The 26,443-nt window shown below is 47.3% G+C and overlaps 9 protein-coding genes across 9 annotated transcripts; 3 read left to right on the top strand and 6 right to left on the bottom strand.

Moving 5' to 3' along the window:
• Window positions 1-9: 9 nt before the first annotated feature.
• Window positions 10-1,629, bottom strand: LOC108023123 (leucine-rich repeat-containing protein 4B). Its single transcript, XM_017092391.3, has one exon. It carries the CDS (start codon window positions 1,498-1,500, stop codon window positions 94-96), a length of 1,407 nt encoding a protein of 468 aa, XP_016947880.1. The 5' UTR covers window positions 1,501-1,629; the 3' UTR covers window positions 10-93.
• A 14,629-nt stretch (window positions 1,630-16,258) lies between these two features.
• Window positions 16,259-17,304, top strand: LOC108022185 (isochorismatase domain-containing protein 1). Its single transcript, XM_017091037.3, has 3 exons — window positions 16,259-16,463; window positions 16,536-16,745; window positions 16,934-17,304. Exons 1-3 carry the CDS (start codon window positions 16,341-16,343, stop codon window positions 17,225-17,227), a joined length of 627 nt encoding a protein of 208 aa, XP_016946526.1. The 5' UTR covers window positions 16,259-16,340; the 3' UTR covers window positions 17,228-17,304.
• A 533-nt stretch (window positions 17,305-17,837) lies between these two features.
• On the bottom strand, window positions 17,838-18,318 carry LOC108022186 (pupal cuticle protein Edg-78E). Its single transcript, XM_017091038.3, has 2 exons — window positions 18,224-18,318; window positions 17,838-18,160 (listed from the first exon to the last, which is right to left on the bottom strand). Exons 1-2 carry the CDS (start codon window positions 18,233-18,235, stop codon window positions 17,891-17,893), a joined length of 282 nt encoding a protein of 93 aa, XP_016946527.1. The 5' UTR covers window positions 18,236-18,318; the 3' UTR covers window positions 17,838-17,890.
• Window positions 18,319-18,453: 135 nt separating this feature from the next.
• LOC108022926 (uncharacterized) lies at window positions 18,454-19,238 on the bottom strand. The gene has a single exon (XM_017092138.3). It carries the CDS (start codon window positions 19,236-19,238, stop codon window positions 18,486-18,488), a length of 753 nt encoding a protein of 250 aa, XP_016947627.1. The 3' UTR covers window positions 18,454-18,485.
• A 62-nt stretch (window positions 19,239-19,300) lies between these two features.
• On the top strand, window positions 19,301-20,362 carry LOC108022927 (NADH dehydrogenase [ubiquinone] 1 alpha subcomplex subunit 8). Its single transcript, XM_017092139.3, has 5 exons — window positions 19,301-19,382; window positions 19,440-19,603; window positions 19,781-19,956; window positions 20,020-20,110; window positions 20,164-20,362. The coding sequence occupies exons 2-5, from the start codon at window positions 19,475-19,477 to the stop codon at window positions 20,293-20,295; spliced, it is 528 nt and encodes a 175-aa protein (XP_016947628.1). The 5' UTR covers window positions 19,301-19,382; window positions 19,440-19,474; the 3' UTR covers window positions 20,296-20,362.
• On the bottom strand, window positions 20,352-20,931 carry LOC108022929 (uncharacterized). The gene is made up of 2 exons (XM_017092140.3): window positions 20,825-20,931; window positions 20,352-20,766 (listed from the first exon to the last, which is right to left on the bottom strand). The coding sequence occupies exons 1-2, from the start codon at window positions 20,881-20,883 to the stop codon at window positions 20,379-20,381; spliced, it is 447 nt and encodes a 148-aa protein (XP_016947629.1). The 5' UTR covers window positions 20,884-20,931; the 3' UTR covers window positions 20,352-20,378.
• Window positions 20,932-21,051: 120 nt separating this feature from the next.
• Window positions 21,052-23,265, bottom strand: LOC108022925 (RNA-binding protein 28). Its single transcript, XM_017092137.2, has 3 exons — window positions 22,113-23,265; window positions 21,800-22,055; window positions 21,052-21,742 (listed from the first exon to the last, which is right to left on the bottom strand). Exons 1-3 carry the CDS (start codon window positions 23,231-23,233, stop codon window positions 21,134-21,136), a joined length of 1,986 nt encoding a protein of 661 aa, XP_016947626.1. The 5' UTR covers window positions 23,234-23,265; the 3' UTR covers window positions 21,052-21,133.
• Window positions 23,266-23,575: 310 nt separating this feature from the next.
• LOC108022282 (uncharacterized) lies at window positions 23,576-24,442 on the bottom strand. The gene is made up of 3 exons (XM_017091141.3): window positions 24,312-24,442; window positions 23,893-24,252; window positions 23,576-23,838 (listed from the first exon to the last, which is right to left on the bottom strand). The coding sequence occupies exons 1-3, from the start codon at window positions 24,389-24,391 to the stop codon at window positions 23,631-23,633; spliced, it is 648 nt and encodes a 215-aa protein (XP_016946630.1). The 5' UTR covers window positions 24,392-24,442; the 3' UTR covers window positions 23,576-23,630.
• Window positions 24,443-24,510: 68 nt separating this feature from the next.
• Window positions 24,511-26,443, top strand: LOC108022656 (protein painting of fourth). The gene is made up of 4 exons (XM_017091718.3): window positions 24,511-24,929; window positions 24,998-25,882; window positions 25,945-26,151; window positions 26,212-26,443. The coding sequence occupies exons 1-4, from the start codon at window positions 24,647-24,649 to the stop codon at window positions 26,364-26,366; spliced, it is 1,530 nt and encodes a 509-aa protein (XP_016947207.1). The 5' UTR covers window positions 24,511-24,646; the 3' UTR covers window positions 26,367-26,443.

Raw genomic sequence — 26,443 nt, 5'->3', positions numbered from 1 at the left:
ATTTTCACCTTTAAGTTAAGTGTCTTTATTGTCTTTGGAATATTTACGCTAGTTACAACAACTTAGGTGGTACGGTGTGGTTTCTAGCCACCTCTAGTGGGGGTTCTCCTGGCGATTGGGCTCGATGGTGACGCGGGCGTAGGGCGATCCGGCGCCCACCTTGCGGCGCATGGTGACTCCCCGATGGGGCCGCAGTCCCATGACGATCAGGTAGATGCCCACGGCGCTGAGGGCGATGAGGCTGAGCACCACCAGGCCGTAGGCCCATCTCGGCCAGGTGTCGCAGCTGAAGGCGTCCACACGGGCGGATGTGACCAGCATGCCGCGGATCCGGGTTGGCTTGTAGCACCTGCCGTTGGTCTGGTAGGGCAGCTGCTTCAGCCACACCAGCTCGCAGTCACACTGCAGCGGGAGACCGTTGAGATCCAGCTCGGTAAGCTGGTTAAAAAGCGGCGCCAGCGTGGAATTAAAGGAGCGCAGCAGAGTGCCACGAAAGCTCAAGGAGCGCAGGACCTTCTTCTTCACGGAGATGGGGGAGATGACTCCAAAGGCCTGTGCATCGAAATGGGTCAGTTGCCGGCTGTTCTGGAAGCTCAGTGTCTCGAGGAGATCCAAGGGGGCCAAGGCCTGGGCCACCACACCCTGCAGCAGGGACATGTCCTCGATGAACAGCTGGCGTACCTGGGTGAGATTGGCTGCGTCCACGGGCAGCAGTTCCTCCAGCAGATTGTCGCTTATGTCCAGGCGGAGCAGGGACTCCGGCAGCTGGCTGGGAATCCTCTTCAGCTGATTCCTCCTCAGGGAAAGCTCCTTTAGAGGAGCACTTACGGGCAGGTGGAGCTCAGTCAAGCTGCAGGCATCCAGCCTCAAGGTAGCCAGTTTCCAGTTGACACCCAGCCCGGTGTACAGATCCGCACCAGACTCGTTGAAGCGGCGGTTCCAGGAGATGTCCAGACTGCCCAGAATCAGAAGCGGGGCAAACAGCTGACTGGGCAGCGTGTGGAGGTTGTTGTGAGCCAAGTCGAGCACTTGGAGATGAGGCAATCCCTCGAAGGCGTTAGCCTCCAGTTGGGCAATGCTGTTCCAGCCCAGGTAGAGCTCCTTCAAACTGGTCAACTGCTTAAAGTTGCCAGCTACTACTTTCGATATGTTGTTGTGCCTCAGATTCAGCTGACGCAGACTGACGCTGACAAAGATCGGCACCGAGTCCAGGGCATTCCAGGAGAGGTCCAAGGAGTCGATGTACAGGGGCAGCGCCAGGGAGAGATCCTTGACTTTGTAGTCCTTGTAGCTGCAGTCGATGCGCAGGGCACGCATTCCCCAGGGTGAGGCGTTCACATTGCTGCATTCGCAAGAGCGACGCGAGTTCTTGGAGTCCTCCGGATAACAAAAGCGGTCCGCCTCCTCCTGGCCGTCAATAATCTCCGCCTGGCCAAAGTGTATGGCCAGCAGGAGCAACAGGGCAAGGGTCACAGTTCTCATAAGTTCCAATCTCGCCATGGTAAAGGTTCTCAGTGCACTGAATGGATTGCCGAGCTCCCCTATCTTATCGAATGGCGGAAAAGCTCCCACACACACTCATTCTGAGTCGATTTTTCCAATAAATTTATCAGCAAAATACTTTGGTCTTGCCCCGGTCGGGTTAGTCATTGAAATCCATTTGGGCAACGGCGATGTGGTAAACAAAAAGTGCCAAGAGAACCGAAAGCCCCGGAGCATTTGAATCGCTGATAAGATAGCACACGGCAGAGCTTTACCTCTCGCTCTCTTTCTATAAAGATATGGCTCCCCAACCACTCCTTATCGCCTTTGCAGCTTTTCCTTATCGCCCCATAACTTTTTCATTAATCATTTCCCAGTCTCCGGCCAGCGGGTTAAGTAGTTGGCATGGATTCGGCATATTGATGGATCTATAAAGCCCCAATTTCACACTCCGAGAAAGCAAGACTGAGGCTGGGACTTTCGCTTCGTCTCAAAAGTCACGTCTAATCCCATGTGGATGGGGGACTTATCTAGCTCATTGCATCCAAAAGTCGGGACTTAAGTTCAAATTGTAATTACGCTTAATGCTTTTGGCTGGGGATTTATGCTGATTGCTGGATATGTCGAGAGGATGTACTCCGACTCCGAGGATTACATTTGCGGTTCCCAAGTCGACTAATTGCTGAGCCGGCAAAGGTTCATGTATGTTGCAGGTAAAGTGAGCCCCCTCTTTAAAGACTTGGGTTTGGAAGCAAATTTAAAGTTTTTGATGAAAAAGGAGGGTTTTCAAATCATTTTTAAATGCTCCTAAAAGTATGCTCTGAAAATAAAAATGCCATCCTTGGATTTTTACTGATTATGTAGCCTACTTTTAAACACACATGTCTTAAAAAGTGATTTTAGCACCGGGGCTGAAGTAAATAGTTTAATAGCAAACAAATGGTGTTTAAAGGTAAGCTTTTTATCACCGCCATCTTCGCCATAATTGTTGAATTTCAAAACACTTCAATTCTTAAGGTGTCTAAAAGTATGCCTTGAAAAGAAGAACGCCATCATTTGTCCTAGAAATTTAAGGTTGCCTTTTAGCAGTAATTTTCAAACTTGTTAACACAAGTAACTAAGAACCGAAAGAAAGAAAAGTATCTGCCAGTCGAGTTTCTTTTTTTTCCAGCTCCCTAACGAACTTTATGCCCTCTTTACATTTGCAATTGCTGTGACTACGCCAACAGTTCCCGTTTTCCATTTCCCAGTGCCTTCGGGTGATAGAACTCTTCTTTGTGTCAATGGAAAATTGATGAGGCTTACATAAGTGCACGGGCGCCCACCCACAGTCGCCCACTCCGGCATAGGCATTTGCATAAATTAAGGACTTCTAAAAACTCCTCCCGCCCAGCGCCTTTCCTTCTTGACTTCTCCACAATGGGGCTTTGGGGTCTCTGTTCGGGTGTTTGGGTGTTTTTTGGGGGTAAGCCAACACATGTAAAGCATTTAATGAGCTGTGTGTGCTTAAATTTATTGAAAATGCCAGGCACATGCTGGTGCTCAAGTCATTATTACAAGCAAAAATGTATTTTTAACTAAAAACCCATTAATTACGTGGAAAAGTGTGTGTGAAATAATTACGGCATTACGAGCAATTTAATTAAAGCCCAATTTTCGCACATCTGCAATAATGGAATTGTTAATTAATAGGCCGAATCAGAGGCGGCCATCAGTTGGGGCAGCTGTCGGCCTTCTAAACTCCTGTTTGCTGGTCAGAAATCGCGAAATAAAATCCCCAGCAAACGTGCCAAAAATGGCAATCGCCAGCGAGGTCCTGAATCGCGCTGTCTGAATATTTATGAAAATTTTAATATTAAATTGTTTTCTGATGCCGAAGCTGATGGCGATGGCGATGCTGTGCGAAAAGGGCGGAAAATGGTGGAGACTAAAGCTGGCAATCAATGGCAGAAATGCAATTTCCCCCTGGACAGAGGCAGAATGTGCAATCATTAAAAGCGCTTGATTATCCGCAGGCAGGCGGCATTGTCCCTCGTCATCCGGTAAACGACCATAATGATGGCCCCCGAAGAGTCTATATGGCATATACAGGCTCGAGTGTATATATAGGCTGCTCTGGGTGCCGGCGACAGTTTATGGCGCCCTAATTGAATCGCTTGTCATGCATTTGTCTAATAATGGCGCATTAATTCGCCATAATGCAGCTTCCGCTGCCCGGAAATCATCAGCTGGCTGGTGGGCTGGTTGGCTAGTTGGTGGGATGTGACCTGGTCCAAGGATTCCCGCCCAGCTGAATATGCTAAATACTTGTGTCATGGCCCTTTAACTCGGGGCCAAGTGCGGCGCAGCAAAGGCAAAAAGCCTGCACACTCGCTCGCTTTCTAATTGCCTTTGAAAGCGTTTCTGTCACGCAATTTAAAACTCGTAATTCCGACGGGCTTGGGCTAAATTCATTAGTCGGGCCCTAAAAGCTCCCATTAACCCGCATTCGGGCATATATGCCATGGTTTGGCATGGTACACACACATTGCTCACTTGCGGTTGCCATCGGGATATCATTTCGCCTTCGCTGCGCTCAATTTAATCGACAAATTTAAAGAAAATTATTGTCTCTAATGGGCAGACGTGCCCACAGAATGCGACCTTTGACCGCAGAGGCAAAGCCCGGGGCGGTATATATATACGAGTATATATCAGATTCAGCTGATAACAGTTGAATAATGAACAAATAATGGCCGGCAACCTTCTTGTCTGCTCAAATATTAAGTATACGCCGGGAAGGCCGGCCGAAAAGGGAGTAATGTGCGAGGCACAGAAGCGGAATTATAGACGAGGAGTGGCTGTAATGCTCAACTGTACAAGCCCAATAATCCGGAACATCATTTAGGCACAGGGGGAGATGCGATTTTAATGTTAATTTGTAATGTTCTGCCATCATCAAGCAGACATGTGCTTAAGCAGTAGGAGGAAATATCTTCAATGGTGATTTTCTGAATAATATTATTAATTGGTACCAAAAATATATTGAAGGACTCTCTAGCAAGGCTTGGAAACCTGTGTTTTGAATAATTATTCTCCACTTGTTATCCTTTGGCTTGCGGTCCTCGGTGGTGTCTTGGTATCCTGGCCCAGGCCCTCCAAGCCTCTCGACATTTTTATTACTGGCCCTGTGCAAAAAGGCAATTTGCGGGCTGCAACATTTGTTGCTCCAGTGCCAACATGCGAGGCCCAGAGACCGGGCTTTCCATGGCGAAAGTGTTGGTTTGCTGCTCTGTTGGTCCTTGGGAAACACTGCTCCTGCTCTTCCCTAATTTGATTTGTTTTGGCCGATTGCTGCTGCGGCTACATTGTTTCTCTGTCGGATCTGGATTCCAGATACCGGCTACTGACTACTGGATACTGGATACCGGATACTCGTTACTCTGGGCTGCACTAATTAATTTTGACTTGCTAAACAAAAGAGCCGATGCCCCGGGAGATAGGTCTCGGCTGCATTGTTCTCGGCTTTGTGCTCGGCCATAAATGTCAGCAGAGCCTGCATTTCCCAATTCAATCCAGCTGTCAATGTGAGTCGGCATCGGCATCGGCCCCCTGCCGAGATACAGATACCCGCTTAGTTGGCCAGGAAAGCCGAAGATTTATTGCCAGTTGCCAGAAGCCCACAAAATTAATGTACTTCACAGTTGAGTCTAGCAGCTGTGTGGGGCTATGGCCATATGAGACAAGGAAAAAATAAAACATAATATATTAAAAGTAACTTAAGGAAAGAACATTCGTAAAATTACCAAAGTAAAAATAAATATTTTGATTTTTTTTATTAAAGTTTAGATAAATTTAAGTCTCCCTTTAGCTATAATGACACTGGCTTCGCTTTAGACTGACATAAAAACCTACTGAATTCATAAGAAATAATAAAGACAACTAATAAAATACTATTTATATATATATATAATATAAAAGGTCCCAAGACACCAGTTGGACCTCAGACTAACTTATGGAAGTTTATTTAAAGTACATAACACTAATAGCCGAAAACTTACTGGATTCTTTATATATAAATATAAAAACTTCAAAAATACTTTTCTCTCTATGAAGGTTATGGCCATATGACACTTCCCGAAATGTAGACCAACTGCATCAGCTAAAAAAGTCATGGCAACCTAAAAATTATATGAATATAAAACAAGGACCCTGTTTACCATGATGTCACCCAATAAATCCGTTCACCCAGTCGAATTGTGAGCCAGTGTCATAAGGCCCTAAGCATGTGTGTTGGCCGGCGTCAGTCGCTTTCTCCGTGTGTCTGTGTGTATTTGGGCCCTAATGAAGTTGTTAATGCGAGTGCTGTCCTGCCAATTCCTGCGTCGCCGTGGTTTCCCCGGCCCCGGCCCCTGCACTCGAGTCCTTTCGCAAAGTACACACGAAAATCTAATAAGACGCTTACGTCTGCTGCTGTTTGGGCCGGGGCTTGTGTTTGTGTGTGTATTTGTACTTGTACTTGGCCCGGGAGGCCTTCACACCCTTTCGAGGTCCTTCGAGGTCCTGGCTCTTACATAAGCCATTAGCCAGCGGAAAACGGCAGACCGTGACAGTCGTCGTCCTCCGGCTTGTTTCTTTCAAATTTTATTGCTAAGCTTTTTACGGTCAGCGTCTCCAATACACCACACACACATGTATTCGAGTATTTGGTACCAGGCTCCCGGCTAGTTCCTCATCTTTCGCTTGGCCAGCATTTATTTTTATGTCCTGCTCTTGATTGGATCGTAAACTTAAGTTCCAGTGCGCGAAGTTCTCGGTACTAATCAGCCGGCGGAAAGAGTTGCTCGGCAAGGGATTCCACTTATTGTCCTGCTCAGGCAAATTAAATTACTGTCAGCCAGATAAAGTGACTCCTGGCTCTCCTGGGTACTCGCCCAAAAGGTCGTGTTTGTAATTTAATTATTTAAAAACAGATGAACTTTTGGCATAAACTTGTAACAGCCACTTAAATAAAACTCAACGTTTTTTTGGAGGAAAGGGAAAACAAAAAGTGGCCTTACTCAGTTTCAATTTAACTTATTCAAGGTGAATAAATGACACTTTAAATAATACACTTTAAAATCCACTGTATGAATTTAACATTTTTAACTTCCAGAAGTTTCACTTGAAATATCTCTTTAAAAAATTGGATGGTAACTAAAATGTTGAAATTTTTAGAATCAAGCTATCATTAGTCAGTAGTCCAAGTACTATTTTCTATTTTCAAAAGTGATTATTCATATTTTGTATTGTATATATGCTATTTAATGCTTAATACTATCGAAGCAGCATCTGTTATTTGCAGTGCAGTCCCTGCAGTTTGCCCTCTCAGCTCTTGGACATCTTTGTTTGCCAAGGAGGACGCGAAATGAATGTCAGACAAACTGCTGCAGTTCGGGCAAATAAATTAATTTTTCATTTATGGGCCAGGGGATTGTGTCACGCATTGAGAGGTCGCTTAATTAGATGAAGTGAAAGTGGGCGACCCGAGGCCGGGGCACCGGGATCCCAGTTCCCAGTTCCCAGTTCCCAGTTGCGAGATGCGGGCGCAGAGGGCCGAGACAATTGCAACTGACATAGCGGGCTAGTTAACTGGGTCAATTGCCGGTGGCGCTGCCTCCGAGGTCTGGCCGTGATGGAGCATATTTTAAGAGGTGGATGAAGAGGATGGGGGCAAATCTGGCAGCTGGCAATAAGTGCAGTCTAATTTAATTACGAGCTCGGAGTCTGAGCTGCTCGAGATAACAAAAGATGCAGCTCGTAAGCCGGCAATCAGGGTTTCCCAGGTTTTGTAGGTGTCCTGGGAGACCCTTTCCCATCCCACACTCGCACTCATAAGCCAAAGGATGTGTGTAATTGACAGCGCCAAAGCGCACTTGACAGGCCACACACACATCCGCACAGCCACTTCCTTCGGATCGCAGACACCTACACGGCAGCCGTGTTTGTGTGCGTGGCCCCTGGAAGTAGGCAACACTTTACGCCCATGTACTCGATGGCAAAATGAATATCAAGCGCGGCTCTCGTACGAAATGATTTTCGTAATTTAATTGAACCGTCAACATTCAGTGCACTCGGGCCTTAATTATATTACGAGCGGGTATCCCAGGGCAATTTTCGATAATTGAAATTTTATGGCCCCGCCAGGCTGGGCTCTTGCCCTTGGCTTTTGCCTTGTCATGCCAGAAATGCCAGCGAATCGACACATGAGTTGGCCCGAAAACAGCGCCAAAAACTGTCAATAAAAGCGACATCAAGTCGGGACTAAGAGCATTTTGCTGATAATTTATGTAGCACAGATTCCGCCTGTCTCCCCAAGTAATGTTTAATGCACAAGCAAGGCGGCCCCTTAAGATATATGGTAGGCACAGCCTACATATCACACATCGCATATCAAGTTCAAGAGCCCGGGACACGCCTCGAAATTGCCAGGTAAATTTATGCAGCACTTGTTATTGCCTTTGTTGCTTTCACTCCCGGTGATATTGAAACTCCGCATTCCGGACTTCGGCCTCCGGCGTAATAAATATTTTTATGTTCGCAGCGGCACTTTTACTGCATTTGACAGATCTCCTCCACCTGTCGCCTCTAGATTTGTCATAAACAGAGGCCCCGCTGTCCCTGCTGAATAAAAGTAAAAATAAGTAAATAAAACACATAAATCCCCACATACGTCACCGGCAAGTTTTCAAATTGACCAAAGGCAAAAAAGTTCCTTTTTTATGATGCATTTAAAACTTTTGATTATGCCGAAAGGAGCGGCGGGCTGGCACATGTAACTTATTTAATTTCCTTCCACCCGCCCGCCGTGCCGAAAAGTTCATTTAAAGTTTGCTTGCAACCATAAATTCCTAGGCCGAAACCTAAAATATAAACAGGCGAGTGGCCCGGGAAAAATTTAGATGCGGTCGTAAATCTGGCATTTGTCAGTCGCCAGTGTATGCTGTGCCGCCTACAAGGCCACTGAAAGAAATCGGCGGAAAGGTGATTTCAGTTGCACAGGGAGAAATTATTGTATGGGATATATTCAATTGGATTTGACAAGGGCGAAATGTAAAATTGATTGATATACACATATATTTTTTTATGTTTCATATAAATAAAGGCAATAAATATAACAAAATTGTCCCATAAAATATATGGAATCTCAGCTAATTTTAGTAATTTTGTTAGTATTTTTAATGCTCCTTTCAATTTCAAAAAGAATTTCATTACTAGAAGATTTTAATATATTCAATCCTAAAGATGAACTTATGGTAAAATTATTCTTAGTTAACGCATAATTTATCTCCTTTTCCCCCCTTTTCGATGGTGAAAATTCGCTCAGTGCCTGGCGGAAAACGTGCAACTCGGTCGTCCTCTAATTGGCCTTTTTATGCACACAGGCACACTCGACATCATTTCCATTTCCAGGGCCATTTCCGTGCCAAAGCAGTTTATCACTCTAACTATGCACATTCAGGGGATCCCCCTGCAGTGCCCGCCCCTGTGACCACCCTTCCCCCCTGGTTCCTCATCCCATCACTGCAGCTGCATTGCGATTCAATATTGCTCATACGCAGTGGATGCCGGCTGCACTGGAGGGCACCGAGATTGCCGGCGGCCTAACGAAGCCCTTGAAAAGGGGGTCGTGTTTTTGGGAAAGGGTGTTTGGGGGTCCAACTGCAACAAAGTGCTAATCTAGAGGAGATGGGGGCCAGGAGGAGCAGCACCAGGCGGCTTCTTCTTCGCCGCTTAATCGCCATGTGCGACAGGCTTAACTTGTCGGCTTTGAGTGTCAGCGCTGAGGCTCGTTTAGCCTTTGAGTGCTGCGGCAGGGGCGGGAGCGGGAGGTCCTGGCAGGTCCTGGCAGATCCTGGGCTGAGGCAGTGCCTCTGTGTGCCCTGGTGCGTAACTCGGATGACATGTTATTAGTTTCATCAGCGAAAGAGTCGCCAGGGGAGAGGAGGAGGCCGGGAAAAGTTGTTCCCTGTTTCTCGTTTCCATTCCACTAATTGAGTCCTCCGGAGGTCCTACATTTCGGTGGCATAACTAGTCCTGTTCCGCCTTGGGCCTCTGATTTATTTCGACGATTATTTGCCAGTTTGCTGAATTGGGAATTTTGCAAAATAATTGATTTCGCTTGATTTATGTATTGTGTTTCGTGGATTTCAGAATGATACATGGCTGCTGTTCTCGTTTTTTTGCATTATTGAACTGATAAATGGGATCTAAAAAAGTTTTGTGCGCCTTTTCACTCAACTGAAATGGAATTAAATAGGTTTTATTACCTTTAAAATCCCCGAATTTATTAAGCAATTTGCTTAAAAGTAGTTTTTAGATCGCCAGCTTATTCTAACTTTAAATTTATGGCTCTCAATGCTCAAGCGGCTTTTATATTAACTATCAATAAAGAGGTCTATAAACTCATTGGTTCATTCTGGGCGAACAAATGCTTGATTTAATTCGCTTCTTCGATTTGTCCATAAACATTTTATAGAGCAACTCTGTCGATTTCTCTGCCGTATTTATTGGAGATTCCTCGGCCAGGCTCAGCCGCTCCAAATACCAAGCACAATTGAACAATAATGCGACAGCCTCATTAAATGCTCTTACCAATGGCAGCCACGGCAAACAAAGACAAGGACTCCTCCGAACAGGATCGCCTCGTGGGTTGGGCAGGCGAAAGGTCGAACTTTGCTCTGCTTGGTTGTTTAGAGCTGCCTTCGCCTTCATTGTTCGGCAATAAAAAGCTGTTGTTCATTTTATTTTTTTTTATTGGAGTAACGCCTCGTGCCGCCGCCTTGTCCCTGGCCCCTCCTCCCTACTCCTTTCTGCTCTCGAGGATGCCAGGCTGAAGCCGAGGATGGAGCAGACGTCGTCATTGTCCTGCGTTGTCGCCCTGCCATTATTGTGATACGACACAAAAACAAGAGGGAAACAGCGGCAACAACAAGGCACTTTCCGAGGGCACTGAGAGAAATAGGGGAAAGTATATATATTTGAAAAAAATAACGCAATTATTAAGAATCCTTTTAAATTATTTGACTTTTCTGGTGATCTACACTGTCTGTATACGTTTTAGTTTACAAGAGTAGAGTTCTATAATACTTCCGCATAATATCCGTACCGCTTCTAAATACGTTCCTGAAATGATTTTACTATCTGCTTTAATATTAATTGATTTCAGTTTATCAACTTGATATAGTTTAATGTTCTTCACAGTAGTATATCATTTGTATTTTCATTTAGTAATATATATAACTAAGAAGTTCTGCGACTTAATACTACACAAAAAAAAATAAAATATGTTTTAAAACATTTATAGATATTATATCACATCTTCATCAATTTTTCTCAGGTTTTATATGATTTAAATCGAATCGGATTTGTATGGCCGCATTTCTCCCAGTGCAGCTAAGGCTGCCCTTCAAGTGCGAGTGTGTGTGGGTGCCCTGTTGTTGTGTGGGTGTGACTGTGTGTGCGAGTGTGGGTGGATGACGCACATAATGAGTCTGCGTGGCAAGTACAAAAGTTTATAAATATGATGGAATAATTAAAACTTGGCGCCAATTTGAAGGCGCTACCCCGAGTCGAAGGTGGCCAAAAGGCTGTCAGCAGCAGGGAGGCAAGTGGGGGGTTGGGGGTGGCTATTCCCCCTGGGCCACGCCCCTGTTGGGCATTGTTTTTGCCTTTGGCGCCGCTTGCCCTTTGGGACTCTCCTTCGCTTTCCTTTGCTTTGCCTTCCTTTGAGCCAGGCCGCCATTTCTCTCGTGTATTTCAGCAAGGATGTGAGAATTTGTATGCTTTATGTTTTGCAGATGCTTAGAAAAGTTTTTGTTTTTCGGTTTTGTTTTTCTTTGCCGTGCTTTAGCTTTGTTGAGCCACCTTTTCCCCCGCGCCACTGTTAATTATGCAACATTAATTAAGAGCCGATGTGGATATGGCCTTTAAGCAGGCCACGCCACATGGCTTTAAAGGTGCCCCATCCCCCACTTGCCGTCTCCCATCGCCCATTTAAAGTGGTAGCCATAATTATGTGCACATTTATCAAAAGCCAGGTGGACTCGAAGTTGAAGTTGCAGCCTCCTAGCGGGCCACTCAGCCGGGTTTATTTGCAGACTCAGACGGAGACGTGGACCCAGACTCAAGCCGAGACTCCTCCAGAGGAATGGCAATCCGGAAATGCGACCCGCTTGACGCTCGGTTCAATGAACCCCAATGACAGCAGTGGATGGCAAAGTAGCTGTGCCAGTGGCACCAGCAAATGCGAAAGGGATTCCTGCAATCTCCTTAAAGTTCGGGGGGCAATAAAAACGTGGGGCAAAGAGTTACGGCTTTTCGCCCTACGTGGAGCACATTTCGCACTCTTCGCCAGAGCCATAGCCAGGTCCAGGTAACACATGTTCAGCTCGGTTCAGCTCGTTTAATGGGCAGCAAGGTGAGCCGAGCTCTTCAATTTGTTTGCATTTGTTTGGGGCGAGCAGAAAAGTTTACAGAAATAATCCCGGCAAAAATAAAAACACGGAGTAAGCTGCCAAGAACTTGTCCTGGCCCTGGTGTGTGTGGGTGTCGGATCTATGCCGTAAATCCTTTTTCTTGGAAATTGTTGCTGCTCTGTTTGCTGGGCCCGAACAACCTACAACACAGCACATATGTGACACGGCCTGGCCGGGCGTGCCATGATGAATGAGGGGCGGGGGCCAAGGGTTCGCCTTTGGAGTCCCTTTTGAGAAATGCAACCCCCTGTTAGACATGTCAATTTCCAGCCTGATGCATCGCACAGGGCCGAAAGAGTGGGACCGGCGAATTGCGTTGCTGAAAAGCCAAAGATTTTCATCCAATTTGCAAAAGTGGAATACGCATACGCCTCGTGGTCCGCCGAGTTCGATGCGACACGTGAGCCTACACTCAAAACCGGCGCCCTGAATAAATTATGCCCCCTGAAAACGAAGACCTTAGCTACATTTTATAAAAGCAAAGGCAATATTCATTTTACATTAGGCGTTTCCTGTTTTAATTCTTTTTTATAGGGTTTTTACACTTATCTAATTAAAAAGTTTGGTTTTTCCTTACAGAAACATTTTAAATTTTTTAAATGTTATGTGCATGATTCAATTTAAGTATAGGCATTTTACTACTATCATAGTTATATAATTTTTAATATAATCTTACCTGTACGGTTTTTCAGGTTGGGATATTGGTTTTAAATATTCATGCTTACTTGCACCTTAAAAAGTATAAAATCCCGTAAAATATTGTTCTACATTTTGATAACTTAGATATATATTTATATAATATAAATAATAAAATATACTTTTTAACTTTAAAATGTATTTAATTCTGCAATAATAACAATGGCAATGTTTTAATTCCTAATCATTTTGTATATTGTTAATATAGTTTTACTGTAAAACTTATACATGTTCCAGTTTTCTGTAGGAAAATGTCCAAAAAATGTCTAAGGAACAAAGGGAAAAATAATTGTACTTACCTAAATAAAATATATGTTTTGGCCTACTTTAGTTCAGTACCTCCGCTTCCTCCCAGTGCACCTTCTGTAAGGGCTGGAGGACATGTGTTGGCAACGTGCCTGCCGGCAAGTCAAACATTACGACATTACGCGCTTTCCAATTCACCTGTGAAAATCATTTTCTCCGTTGCGTCGCCAAAAAAAAAACAAAGAGTCGTCCCGAAGTCAGGGGCGGAATTTTCGGCGAATTTGCCTTGTCAAATGTTGAAGGCGACGTGACAAGCATTAGCTACAGCTACAGCTACAAGCTGCAGACCTACAAACTTGGAGCCTCCGACCTGTGTCCCGATAATGTCGATGTCGCTGCATGTCCGCTCCTCCTCCTTTTCATGCGGCAGAATTTTCCGGAGGTGGAAAATATTTTCCTCCAGCGCTGTGTAGTTTGGCATATCATTTCGTCGCCAATTTGAAAATCGTTGATATGCAAGCGAGGCAGGCGACCTCAAGAGGTGTAAACAGAGGGCACACGTGGGTGGGCAAAGGGGTGGCGAAATCAAATTGGATTGGGGAACGCCTTTTACTCATCCCCAGCCCCACGTACCTGTCATACATGTATGGTTGGAGCACTGAGAAAACTTGAGAACGAATAAACCAAAGGAAAATCTTATTGATTTAAGCACTTTTTCTTCTTAAGCTTTACTTGGTTGAGAGCACATCGTTCTTGATCTCGTGTATTAGAAAAGGGAGAGAGATCATAAAAAAAGGGACTTTCTTTTTGCAAACTTACGTTGGGCTTAAGTCAGGATCAGAAGGGTTTCGGAAGTGAAGTTTATAATATACAGTATATAGCATGCATAATTTGATATACCAATTCTCCTAATATATCTACCTAATAATGATGGAATTCTCATTTTTCCTTTGTGTACCTATATGTAAACGAATTTATTGGGGGCCACCAAAAGTTTCCCCCGCCGTGCAAAGTGCTTTCCCATGTTTTTTCGCTGGCCCGAGACCTCAACTCTTTTAGTTGCTCCTCCTAACTGACTAACTGCGGACTTTAAACTCCAATATTTGAGCCAGACAGACAGCAGAGCACCAAACAGCAATATGCAAATGGAAATCGGAATTGAATATTCGAAATTAAATGCGTTTACACAAAGTCGAGTTTGTCGAATCAGGAATTACGGCAAATAAAACTACAATTGATTCGCATTTACATTTCATTGGGTAAATTGCACAATTGCAAATGGCACTGCAGAGGGGCGGCCAGGGGGTGGATGGGAGCTCAAAAGACTTGAATACTCTAAATAAATGGCATAACATTTTCCCCATTTCGCCGTTCGATCTCGCATGAGAGCACTTTCCCCAGCACTCCCCAGATGGCCTCAGAAATCACATAAAAATACAGCCAGACAGACGCACAAACTCCCTGGGCACTTGTTGTCGCTGCTCCCCGAACATCTTGGATTTTTATTGCCATATATTCCAACTTATGGCTGCCTGAGCTGTGCGCCTCGAATGACAAAATAACAAAACGAAAACATTTTGACTTTACTCTTACTGTATGCTCACAAATTGTTTCTCAAATGAACAATTCTAAATTTTCACATTCAATAAATTGCTTCGGGTTGGGGATGCCAACAAATTGCTGGGGGAGCTCGTTTCTTCTCATGCGTAGATGAAAAAAGTTTTTGTCAATTGCGTCGACTTATTATTAGCATTAGCACTTTCTGACTAGCATCAGATACACTTGTGAAGGAGGTAAGGTGGTATTTTAGTCTGGGTGGAAATGGGTATCAAGTGTGTGACATACACATTTGTTCAGAAAGTGGTTAGCGAGGTGTCCTGTCAAACAGTGTCTCCTCCTTAAGTACCCATCCCTTCCTAGCACTTCCTCATCCTTCCAACATTATATAATATTTCCTATTATGCCTATTGTTTCTTATAATCAAAGATACCCAAACATATATCTTCAAGTCACAAATTTAAATGCAGGCTTAACCTTAGGGTTTCCATAGTATATATGAATCTAAATACCATAAGTGCTTTTGTAGATCCTAACGAAAAGTGCTTTCAATTACTTTCCCTAACCGCTAAGCCCCAGAAATATAGTACCATTTCCCCGGCAAGTACTTTCCAAGTGAAAGTGTAGCTGAAGAAAAATGCAAATGACTCTCGATTCCGGTGAAGCGCAAATGGCGTCGAAATTGAAAATCAAGATGACTTCTTCTAGGAGACTCCTGCAGAGATAGAGGGGGGGCTCGCCAGGAGAATGGGCGGAGAGGCGTCATGAATACTGAGACCCACGCAAATAGCAAATACAGGTGCCATTGAGGTGCGTACGCATGTGTTTGTCTCAGACATTTCGATTACTTTTTGAGTGGTTCCACTAAGGTTCCCTGCCTCGGCCCCCAAATTGCTGCATCCGCAAACTTTGGGGTCTCATGAAATATGTAGACCAGTGAAATCGGGGAGCAGGCGGGGCGTGGCACACAAAAGGCGGCGCAAATTACTGAAATATGCATGCGACTCGCCATGGCCATTATCGTGGGCTTCCTTTTCCCGGAGAAGTATCGACTCCGGCTCCGAGTCCGGGTCCGGGTCCGGGTCCGGGTCCGGGTCCGGGTCCATCGAGGCTACGTGCCGGGAATGTCCAAGAGATTGCCCGCCGGACACTCATTCCGGGCATGTCAATGGCATTGGAATTGGAGCCACCGCCACCGCCTCCGCAGCGCTTCACATTTGCGGTTTTTGAAACTGCACGCATTTGATTGCGTTATTGAAATTGACTGGACCGGTGGCTTCATTACTATATAGCAATGTCGGGGGCGTCGGCGAGGAATTCAATTATAAATGCTGCAGATTCCAGGTTGGCCTGGCTTATGAATATAAATCTGCTGGCTGTGGGGCAGCTTCGACTTAATTGCCGCTGGCCTAGGCTGGTGGAGGTGGAATGGGCGTTTTAGTAATTATTTACTTGATGATGTCGCCTTGGGCAAAGTTAAATTAAATGAGGATTATGTGGGCTTTTTAATTAACTCAGACGGTTATGTGTTTTGGCTTTTCATCAGTACTTTAAGGTCTGAATCGCCTTAGTTGGGATGGCCTTCTTCTGGTAACATGCAGTTTCAGGGAATCGCACTGAGCAAAAAACAGGAAATCGGAAAAACCGACTGCTAACTTTTGATTCGTAAGGATTTTCTTAATTTTGAAAAACCGCTACAAGCAACAAGTTAATCGGTTAAGGGCTAATCGATAACCCGTAATCGATCGAATAACCGTTTCGCTTCCTTGGCAGCCCTGGTAGCGAACAGCTGTTACAATCGTTAATTAGCAGCTGAAGGTTGCGTGTTTTAAAAACCAAAATATTAGAATATCATCCAACAAAATGGCCCTGCGACGCTGTCATCTGAATCCCAAGAAGACGCTTTTCCTGCTGTGCGATATTCAGGAGAAATTCCGACCGGCCATGCCGCTTTTCGACAACATGATCAAGAACGTCGACAAACTAGTGGGTTGAACTTTGATTTTGACATTGATCTCTTATCTACTGCCCCTGATATTAAACCCAATCCGATTTCAGACCAAGGCGGGCAAGGCCCTCGATGTTCCCCTGATTGTCACCGAGCACTATCCGGAAAAACTGGGAAAAACCGTGGCCCAACTGGATGTGAGCCATGCGAAGCTGGTCTCCGGAAAAACCCTGTTCAGCATGGTAACGCCGGAAGTCAAGGCTGTGATCAAGGATATCTTCAGTGACAAGCCCGAGGATGTGGTCTTGTACGGCCTGGAGGTGAGTTGCAGACCTTGAATCTTGGCTACTTTGAAAATTTGGCATGTTCCAAGATATATTCTTCAAATTAGTTCTTGAATACTTCCTTTACCTTTTCCATATTCTCTATATTACATACATGAATTCAGAAAAGTGAACTAAAGTTAAACTTCTAGTTTTATTCAGTAGCTAATATCGCTCCTTTTCAGTCCCACATTTGCGTGGAGCAGACCGCCATCGACCTCCTGGAGCAAAACATCAACGTGTACATAGTGGCCGACTGCTGCTCCTCCAGGCTGAACCAGGATCGGGACCTGGCCCTGGATCGTCTGCGCCAAGCGGGCTGTGTGATCACCACCAGCGAGAGCGTAATCTTCGACCTGGTTCGCGACAAGAACAACCCCAAGTTCGATGTGGTCCGCAAACTGGTGAACCAGCCCTCGGTGGACATGGGGCTGACGCGCAACGGGAACGGGTTGCCAGTGGGCAGTGCAAAGCTGTGAAAGAATGTAAAACCCCTCCCTCTCTTTGTCTGTGTGTGATGATGCCAATTGCATTTATATAACCATCATGCATAAAAGTGTTTTTCAAGTATGAGCGGCTGGCGGGTGGCAAGGGAGAGCGGGAAATGGGCCAAATGGGAGCAGCACCCATTTAAGTTGTCATTTCCGTAACATATTCCAATGGCCCCGCACAATGGGCGAGTCCATATTTGAATTTGCCATCCAACAATAGCATCGAATGGGCTCCCTTCCGGCGAGCGCCCCTGCCCACTGGCCCATTTCCGCCGGGGTCCTTATTATGCGGATGACAATGCGTATTTTATGTACAGCCGCCACCCTCCATTGATTATAAAGCTGAGTGTTGCGTCGTAACCTTTTATTTGTACAACACGGAGTGGCAGGAGGAAATCGGTGACGCACTGGCTGGAATATGACCCCTCCAAGGGCTCAGGCAAGACGATGGACATGTGGAGTGGCAGTTGGATGAGAATGCTATGACTCCTGCAGGCCAGGATTGAGAATTGATGCACCCTTCAGACACTCTTTATAACCCCTTAACCAGGTCATGGTCTTTAATGCCCTACACACGAATATGAAATCACGCATCGAAAAACCGAACAGTCATTTATAAAATATATATATTATAACTTCAAGGTCGTCCGATCACTCATCGAACTTTGGATGGAAGCCGGTTGCATCTGCGATGTATGTCACCCTGATTTGCTTGCCATCTTCGCCGGGCAGGAAGTACTCGCCCTGAATGCCGTTCACGTTGCCTTGAGCCTTGATCTGGATGCCATTGTCCACGGAGGTTTCGTGTAGGAACTGCCCAGCTCCATCCAGATTCTGGCGGTTCTCCGACTTGAGGAGTTTTGCCTGGAAGTCCTCCTCACTGCAGCTGGCCAAAACCACCAGGAGGGCAAAGATAAGAGTCTGCGGATAAAAATGGGCCAACTAATTTATCCAAAGATCCCATTTCACACTGACTGAACTCACGTATTTAAGCATTTTAGAGCAGCTACTTGAAGTGAGACAATGGCCAGCGGCCTTTTATACCACGTCAAAGTTGCCCAGCCCACTAAACGGGTTTCAATCGCATCTGCTAATGACTGAGATTAACCAGACAGCCATGAATATCAAATTTGCGGCGGCTCTATAGCCTCTGCTTCTGGCATTAGGCGGACGACCGCCTCCCCCAACTAATTAATTGTGCTTTGGTTAAACCATTTCGGAACTACAAGAACATTTAATCAACAACTCAATTCTGTTTGCTGGTGGCTTTTGGCCTTATTTCCTGGGCGGGCTTGGCGTCCCAATCCTTGTACCTTATTTCTGGATTGCCCAGAATCTTGGCCACGCCGTTCAGGTAGTTTGGCCCTTTGTAGCCGGACTTCTCCACAGATTCGTTGCTTTTCTTATCCAAGATATGGGCTGGTATTATAGAAGCTTCGCCGGATACGGGGGCATCTGGAGCTTCATTGGCCAAGAGGGATATACCCTGGTTCCGCTTGCTGTTGAACTTCTCCAGATACTTCTTTGCCCCCAAGCGAGCCGAGGACTTCAGAGCATTCATGTCCCAGGACACGCCCAGCTTGGATTGTATCTCCTCGGAGGCCGCCTGATCGTTGGTGGAGAACAGCGTCTGGAACATCCGCTTCAGCTCGAGTTCTTTGGGATCCTGAAGGGAACGGGCGGAACGCTCATCCAACTTTCCACCTGCATTTACTTTGCTTTCGGCTTCCACCTCCCTTTTGGATTCCTTGTTGAGCCGCAGTAATTCGTTTATTGGCACTTTCGGGACTAAATTTCCCTGCAGCTGCTGGAACTCCAGTTCGGGAGCGATTTGCGGATCCAGGTAGCCGCGATTCTTCAGGTACGCAAGGGGCGACTGCCAGTTGTCGATGAGGTCCTTCACGATGGTGTCCACTGAGTTCTCGTACTTCACCACCTTTAAATTACGCTCAGCCGAGGCGATATAAAATAGAAAACTGTATACAACTAAGGTAATCATTTTTGAAGCCTGGTTTTTAAAATTCAAATTGGGAGCCTGCTATCGATGACTTTGTGGAACGGTATAACTATCGATATCACCAACTGACAGCTAAAACTCAGCAGCCCTGGTTACAAATCAGCTGTTGTTGTGGGCAAAGCAAACGTAAATTTTAATTTCAGTTGCATTTGCAGTTTTTCTTACTCACAAAGCCCCTTGCAGGTCCTTGGTAGATCGCACGGCACAGCAACTCTATAATGGTCATAACCAACAAGACAACACTGCCCGAGGAGTCGGAGCTCGATGTCCAGGAGCTGAATCTTTCGTCGGCGGCTCTGCGGGCGGGTGCCTTCCATTTGGGCAAGCAATGCGAGCAGGCCAACAATGTAAGTGCCTCCAGATTCCTTGGGAATGCTTCTGGTAGTCATACCCAGCTAAAAAGCATGTCCATAAGAAGCCGCCCTCCTTGGAGACGCCAAAATCCGGTCTCTCCAGTTATATAACCTAACCTCAAAAGACACCTTCTGGGTTTGTTTACGTTTTTGTTTGCCGTGTATTTGCAGGAGTTCATGCTCTGCCGGCAGGAACTGGACGACCCTCGGGCCTGCCTGGCCGAGGGCAAGGCCGTGACCAGCTGCGCCCTGGACTTCTTCCGCAAGGTGAAGAAGACCTGCCATGAGGAGTTCATGCAGTACGCCACCTGCCTGGACAAGAGCAGTGGAACCATGTCCTTCTCACAGTAAGTGACTTCTGGAACTGATGGATCTCAGGGATTCTAAAGCCATTCCCTGCTCTCTTCCAGCTGCCGCAAGACGCAGGGAGTGTTCGACAAGTGCATCAAGGATAACTTCGACTGGGATCGTCCCGCCTACGGCTATTTCTCCCGGGCCAAGGTGAGTTTCCAGCGGGGATCCCCCAGAGCAGCTCTAAGCCCTTCCGTTTGCAGGTCATCAAGTCAGCCCGCGAAGCTCCCAAGAAGGAGGAGAAGATCTCCTATCCCGATGCCACCCCCGGTCTGCCCGAGGATTACCCCAAGCCGCCAGCCAAGTACGGCTCCCGCTTCCACTGGCTGGAATAGACAGCTGCTAGCGCATAGTGAAATTTGAAAGCGTTCATCTTAACATAAACTCTTGGTTCCATTAGTACTCGAATGTATTTATTTCATCGTATCTTCTTTCGCGACACAGTCTGCTTGATTTTGGCCATAATGTCCAGGTACTGGTTGTTCAGGCAGCAGCCGCAGTAGCTCACGGGGAAGCAGGCGCATCCCTCTATGCGGCGGTGCAGCGGCATGTTCTGGTAGAACACCCACGAGATGTTCTCCTCGCCCAGCACCAGCATGATCTTGTCGAAGCGACAGCCCTGCACCTGGAACAGCTCCACGTCGCCGGTGATGATGCGCCACTCTGCATAGCGTATGTTGGCATCGGGAGGCAGCTTGGAGCGCTCCCTCATCATGACGTGCTCGAACCAATCGCGCACCTGTATGATTGATCCGGTGGGAGGATGCTTTCTGATCTGGTAGCTGATGCGCGGGTAAAGCGGATGACTGCGCGAGGAATTTCTAATGAGTTTCCGAACAGTTTATTAATTTAGTTGCAACTTACATGTACGGCACATAGGCCAGGCGGACTAGCACGAATTCAACTTTCTCTCGGGGAGCCATCTTGGAGATATATTCTGTTTAGGGTTTAGGGCGAACGAAGCGCTTCACAGGCACTGCTAGGCAATACTGAAGAGCTTGGTCCAGGGCGCCGACTATATATACCCTTATTGGCAGGTAGAACCATAGCTTGAGCAGATGGTCCGTCAGTAATCCCAAGAAAAGTCCCAGTTTACGTGACAGTTACCTGGATTGGTCTACTCATTTACAGTTTTATTGCTAAATGACATTTCTTAGCCTAGGCGAGGGAACTTTACTCCGTGTACCACTTGGTCCGCTTGGGTTTCTTAATTTTACCACCCTCGACACCCTTAAGCCCACTGCCTCCTTGATTTCCACTAATCATGTTCTTGTACTTGTCAATTAGGGGCCGCAGCTCATCCTTTTCCTTCTTGCGTCCCTGCTTGGGTCGGTTGTTTGCCTTGCGCTCCGCCAGATGGGACTCCCGAATCTTTTTGTTCTTCTGCTTACGCTTCTCGGTCTTCACCTTCTTCAAGTGCTCCTTGGCCTGCTCGACAATCTTTTTCTTGGAGCGCATCTTCAGCGCTGTGCCCGGCTTGGCCGCCGTGCCAACGTAGTCCTCCTGCACATCGCTAAGTTGCTTCTTCTCCTTAGCCTTGCCCTCGGCTTTGGCTGCTCGCGACGCCTCCAGTTTCTGGATGTGCTTTTGCAGCTTGGCTTTGTTGTCTGTCTGCGGGGCCAGGGGCTTGGCCTTCTGTCCATTGCGCTTTTGCTGCCGTCGCTCCTTGCGCTGCTGCTGCTTGTCCTTGTAGGTGGGATTGTTTAGCTTGGAGCGCTCTGTGCGCTTCTCTTTGATTTTGTGCACAGCCCGATCCTCTATACTGAAGGCGACAATGGGACGCTAAAAGAGTTGAAAACGTTATACTTGGTCCAGATTAATTGCTTAGAAACTCCTTACACTCTGTGTTCCAAAGATGTTGGGGTTGTTGTTCAGTTTCCGCAGCGCTGCCAGGGCCCTTTGATGCGTGTCGAAGGATAGGAAACCAAAACCCTTGGACTTGCCGTCGGGATGCTCGGGGGTAACCTTGTGTTCCCTCATCACCCGGCATTCGTGGGGTCTGAAACCCGTGTAGGTCAGAGCCATTTGTTTCAGCTTCTCGTTGTCATAGTTCAGGGGCAGATTGTGAATGGACAAGCGATTGCGGGAAACAAAACTAAAAAGTACATAATGCGATTAAACAGAAACCCTTGAGCATAAAGCACAATCTTACCGGTTCAAGTTCTTGAGCACCTGCGTCTTCACCTGCTCCAGTTCGTGGCGCTTGGCCATGTCTGAGGCGGAAACGCCATCGGATGCCTTCGCTCCAGCCATGATGAGACCTTCCCTGGCCAAATACAGGTTTCGCGAGTCCTTGGCGTCGTCTTTTTTGTTGTCCTGCGACTGCTTCGACTTCATCTCCTCTCGACTCAAGGCGGGATGGGGATCCAGGACTTCGTCCATTAGCTTGAACTCCGTGCCAGCTTGCAGGCAGAGATCCGCCGACTCCTTGGCCTTGAACTTGACGAAGGCTGTGCCCTTAGAGTGTCCAGAAACCGCCTGGCGATTGATGATGGCATAGCTGACCAAGCCAAACTTGCGGCACACCTTTCGCAGGTCCGCGTCCTCGGCATCGAAGGGCACATTCTTGATGAAAACCGTGCAGCCCTGCTGAACGTCGTTGGAGATTGTCTTCTCTTTTTTGACATTTTCGATGTTTAGTTTTGATTTCAGTTCGTCTTTGTCCTCCTTTTGGTCTTCATCGTCGTCCTCGTTCCCATCGTCGTCCTCAGATTCCCCGTCGTCCTCTTCAGCTTCATTGGAATCCGCATCAGAATCCTCACCGGAATCTGCCTCATCCTCTCCATCTTCGTCTTCGCTTTCCACCTTGACTTCCTTGTCGTCGCCTTCTTCATCTTTTACTTCCACCTTTGGCTTCTTCTCATCCGGCTCCTCCTTGGGGTGCTTGGCGGCGTACTCATCCTTGCCCAGAGCCCAGTCCACAAAGACCTTCCGGCCGAGCAGCTCCTTGCCGTTGGAGTGCAGGATCGCCTTGGTGGCCTGGTTAATGGTCTCGTACTGCACAAAGGCGCAGCCCACCAACTTGCCGTCGCCGCGCTTTAGAATGTGCACGTCCTCCAGCGTGCCCCACTGCCCAAAGTGCTCCCGCATCGACTCCTCCGTGGACTTGTAGCTGATGTTGCGGACGATGAGCCGCGCCCGCTTCTTCTGGCGGCGCTCCTTCTCCTCCTTCAGCCGCTGGGTGTTGAACGGGTTGCGGCGCTTCCGGGCGCCGGTTTCTGGCGGCGATTCGGCCGTTTCATCCTTTAAAGGCTTCATTTTCTTTAATTCCATGCTCGCGCACGTGGAATTTGTTTTGATATTTAATTGGGGATGGGACGAACCGGCACGATGTGCCATACGATAGTCGTGCGTGATTAGCTGGCCAGCACGATAGAATAGAACATTTTAGATAAATAAAAAATACATTCATGTTTTCCAGATCTGAAACTATACTTTCATAATTCAATTGTTTCTTATCATAAATACAAATTTTTAACTCTACTTTATAGGTTTAAAGCTATGAATGCAACAGAAGAAAATAACTAGAAGACTTTTTTACAGTGTACGTTTCGATAACAATTCAAGCGCCCACGTCCAGCGCGCGTAATTCGATAGATTCGATAACAAAATTACTGAATGGTTTTATAAACAATTATTTCTTTATAATTTACTATTTAAATGTATAAACTTAAGTCTCTTGTTTGGTCGCAAACAGTTGATGGAACTCCGAGGGCGATTTAAAGTAATCCACCAGCAGCATGGAGGAGCGGCTGCCCAGCTTGTACATGATATGGCTCCAGGGATTCAAAAAGTTTTTGTATTCAGCTATTTGTCCCCTTTCGAAATAGTGTTTTACGGTTCCCAGGGGAAGCTGAGAGCCATAGACAGCCACATACCTAAAGTAAAAACGAAATTCTAAGTAGAATAAAGATAAACGTATCCCAACCTACTTTTCAGAACTCTTGTAGATTCTCAAGGGATACTTCGCCACAAAGGTGCGTATCGCCAGATTGATGAGCACAAAGCCCGTGAGGAAGTAGTACAGATCGGATTCCTGGGACACCAGTATGGCTATGTCCATTTTCTGGACCATGTTTACGAAGTTCATGGTCGTGGCCCAGTGATAGGCGGCCACCAGGCCCAGAATCGAGGTCGTGGCCGTGGATATGTTCTTTGTCCAGTTCACGTAGCTCTCGATGGGGGCGCGGTATATCAGCTTGTAGTTATCCGGAAGCCCGTCGCCGGACAGGAGCCTCCTTTCCACTTCGCCGGAGCCCACATTCCGCCACTTGCAGAGCGAGCTGGTTGTGCTGAATGGGAAGGGTTATTATAAGGTAAGTTCCTTAGGCATAAGCATCCAAGTACTCACTGCACTCCCTGGTATTTCGAAATAGCCGCAATTGGCCTTAGATTCAACAGTTTAACATTTCGTAAGAGCGCCGCACACATTTCGCTTGTTATTGTTTTATTATCGATGGGCAGTCTGGCAGCCCAGTCAGCTGTGCGCGGGAGTTGCCGGATCGCGCGGTCGCAGTAGCTCCGAATTTAGCGTCAGTTTTCCGGGGGATTTGAGCCCCACTCCGCCCCCAAGCATTCAGTAGGTAAACAACACAGCCGTAGAACAGTCTTTTCCAATTTCCACATCCTTAGCTAGGAACACGTTCTGTAGGCCGGGTACCGTTTATATTTTTGATAACTTAGAGCATGGATTCGAAGCGCGCGGCCCTTGAAGCGGGCGACGGTCCGGTCGCGAAACGCAGTGACATCGCTAGCTTCTCCCGGGAGTCGTCTCCTGGCGACGGCAACCAGATCTCTCTGGCCAAGCATGTGGCCCCCTTCACGGGCAACGAATGCAGTGCCTCCCTGGAGGCCTACTTGTACGATACGACTCCCGCGGGCAGTCAAATGATGTCTTGGAGCGCTGCCGCAGATGGGCAAACTTCGGAGAACGACGCGGAGCTGGAGATCACCCGCGCCAGAAAGAAGAGTAAGCTGTGATAGAGACATTTGTCGGACTTCCCCATACTCATCTATTGTAATTATAATCCTTACCAGCCGACCCCACCAAGATGTCCCGCAGGGAGCTGGCCAGACTGCGCCGCGAGCACACATTGAAGGCCCTCGCCCTGGAACGCGAGCTGACCAGCAAGCCGGGCCAGTCGAGTGCGTCCGTGGTGCTGCTCATCCGATTCCCCGATCCCGAGATCACTGGTCCCATGCTGGCCAGCCTGTCCAAGGAGATCCGCGACGTGGTCTTGCCCGCCACTGTGGCGCCGCGCTACTGCCTGGTGCACCTGAGAGTCGGCGCAGATGTGGAGGCCACCATTCGCGACATCAACAAGACGCGCTTCGGCACCGGGCTCCTGCGGGCGGAGGTCAAGCCCTTCTCGGATGAGGAGCAGGCCGAGTTCATTGATCCCTGCTCGCTGTACGTGAGCAACATACCCTTCAACATGACCACCTCGGCCATCAAGGCCTTCTTCGCCAGCGCCATGCGCGTGGACATCGGAGTACTGAAGCGCGAGAAGCGGGCTCGCTATGCCTTCGTGCGCTACGCCAGTCCTGAGCAGGCTATGGAGGCGTTCAAGGAGCTGGTCGAATCTCCGCTCAATAGCCGCATTCTCACAGTGCGCTACCGGCGCCTTCGCAAGCGCTCCGGCATGCCCATGGTGCAGTGCACCAGCTCATTCCAGACAATCCCCTCGCCAAGTGGCGACGACGACAACGCCGACTGCAAGCTCATCTCCCCGCCGCCCGTGGAGCCGATCGTGATCAGCGACAGCGACAACGCCTCCGACTCCAGCGGCAACGGCAAGGACGGCTGCAAGAGTAAGTCCAAGATGAGCAAGCAGGAGAAGGAGATTCAAAAGCTCAAGCGCCAGATGGCCGAGTATGGCGCCATCATTAAGAACTTGCAAGCAGGACAAAACTGTCTAGAAAGTATGCATCTTTTAATAAGCTGGCAAAGATTTGATTTAAACAAAATTCTTTTCCATTTATAGATTCATTTATACCTGATCTAGCACCCAAAACAGAGCCGTTCGTGGATCCATCGGCTTGTTTAATAGGATCCAATGCGGTCCCCCTAATCCGCGATATCAAACAGGAGTGTGCCTACTTGGGAATCCCCGATAATAGCAGCAGCGATGACGTGCCGACTAGCAAGCCCACCGCGCAACCCATAGATGAAAGCCCAAAGAAATCGAAAAGTATACGAAGATTCCCTTAATGTCCTTTGCCCCTCACATCCCTCCTCGTATCTCACTCAGCCACCTGTTTTGGACGGATGTTTTCAGGTCCCTTCAGACGACGCAAGAGTGCCAAGCAGACTGCTGACAAGCTCGAGGCCTTGGCGGCCTCGCCGGAGAAGGACGCCCGACTCGAGGAGCTCTACGCTCAACTGGAATGCGATCCTGATCCCTAAGCTGGCGTGCTAGAGTCTGCCAAATTACTCGTCGCAGGCGACCCTGAGAATAATAATTTAGTTTATTTTTTATTGGA

This window comes from Drosophila biarmipes, chromosome 2R (assembly GCF_025231255.1).
Source record: "Drosophila biarmipes strain raj3 chromosome 2R, RU_DBia_V1.1, whole genome shotgun sequence".
Lineage (NCBI taxonomy): Eukaryota > Metazoa > Arthropoda > Insecta > Diptera > Drosophilidae > Drosophila > Drosophila biarmipes.
Note: the sequence above shows the minus strand (reverse complement) of the source record. Positions and strands in the feature narration are given on the sequence as shown.

Excerpts from the sequence above, each read along its gene's own strand:
- LOC108023123 (XM_017092391.3), bottom strand. The coding sequence starts at position 1,500 with ATGGCGAGATTGGAACTTATGAGAACTGTGACCCTTGCCCTGTTGCTC.
- LOC108022185 (XM_017091037.3), top strand. The coding sequence starts at position 16,341 with ATGGCCCTGCGACGCTGTCATCTGAATCCCAAGAAGACGCTTTTCCTG. Across the intron at positions 16,464-16,535 it reads TCAAGAACGTCGACAAACTA|ACCAAGGCGGGCAAGGCCCT; the intron begins GTGGGTTGAACT and ends ATCCGATTTCAG. Across the intron at positions 16,746-16,933 it reads TGGTCTTGTACGGCCTGGAG|TCCCACATTTGCGTGGAGCA; the intron begins GTGAGTTGCAGA and ends GCTCCTTTTCAG.
- LOC108022926 (XM_017092138.3), bottom strand. The coding sequence starts at position 19,238 with ATGATTACCTTAGTTGTATACAGTTTTCTATTTTATATCGCCTCGGCT.
- LOC108022927 (XM_017092139.3), top strand. The coding sequence starts at position 19,475 with ATGGTCATAACCAACAAGACAACACTGCCCGAGGAGTCGGAGCTCGAT. Across the intron at positions 19,604-19,780 it reads AATGCGAGCAGGCCAACAAT|GAGTTCATGCTCTGCCGGCA; the intron begins GTAAGTGCCTCC and ends GTGTATTTGCAG. Across the intron at positions 20,111-20,163 it reads GCTATTTCTCCCGGGCCAAG|GTCATCAAGTCAGCCCGCGA; the intron begins GTGAGTTTCCAG and ends TTCCGTTTGCAG.
- LOC108022929 (XM_017092140.3), bottom strand. The coding sequence starts at position 20,883 with ATGGCTCCCCGAGAGAAAGTTGAATTCGTGCTAGTCCGCCTGGCCTAT. Across the intron at positions 20,767-20,824 it reads CTGGCCTATGTGCCGTACAT|TCATCCGCTTTACCCGCGCA; the intron begins GTAAGTTGCAAC and ends TTCCTCGCGCAG.
- LOC108022925 (XM_017092137.2), bottom strand. The coding sequence starts at position 23,233 with ATGGAATTAAAGAAAATGAAGCCTTTAAAGGATGAAACGGCCGAATCG. Across the intron at positions 22,056-22,112 it reads GTGCTCAAGAACTTGAACCG|TTTTGTTTCCCGCAATCGCT; the intron begins GTAAGATTGTGC and ends TGTACTTTTTAG. Across the intron at positions 21,743-21,799 it reads ACATCTTTGGAACACAGAGT|CGTCCCATTGTCGCCTTCAG; the intron begins GTAAGGAGTTTC and ends CAACTCTTTTAG.
- LOC108022282 (XM_017091141.3), bottom strand. The coding sequence starts at position 24,391 with ATGTGTGCGGCGCTCTTACGAAATGTTAAACTGTTGAATCTAAGGCCA. Across the intron at positions 24,253-24,311 it reads TCGAAATACCAGGGAGTGCA|CACAACCAGCTCGCTCTGCA; the intron begins GTGAGTACTTGG and ends CTTCCCATTCAG. Across the intron at positions 23,839-23,892 it reads ATCTACAAGAGTTCTGAAAA|GTATGTGGCTGTCTATGGCT; the intron begins GTAGGTTGGGAT and ends TTTTTACTTTAG.
- LOC108022656 (XM_017091718.3), top strand. The coding sequence starts at position 24,647 with ATGGATTCGAAGCGCGCGGCCCTTGAAGCGGGCGACGGTCCGGTCGCG. Across the intron at positions 24,930-24,997 it reads CACCCGCGCCAGAAAGAAGA|CCGACCCCACCAAGATGTCC; the intron begins GTAAGCTGTGAT and ends AATCCTTACCAG. Across the intron at positions 25,883-25,944 it reads AGGACAAAACTGTCTAGAAA|ATTCATTTATACCTGATCTA; the intron begins GTATGCATCTTT and ends TTCCATTTATAG.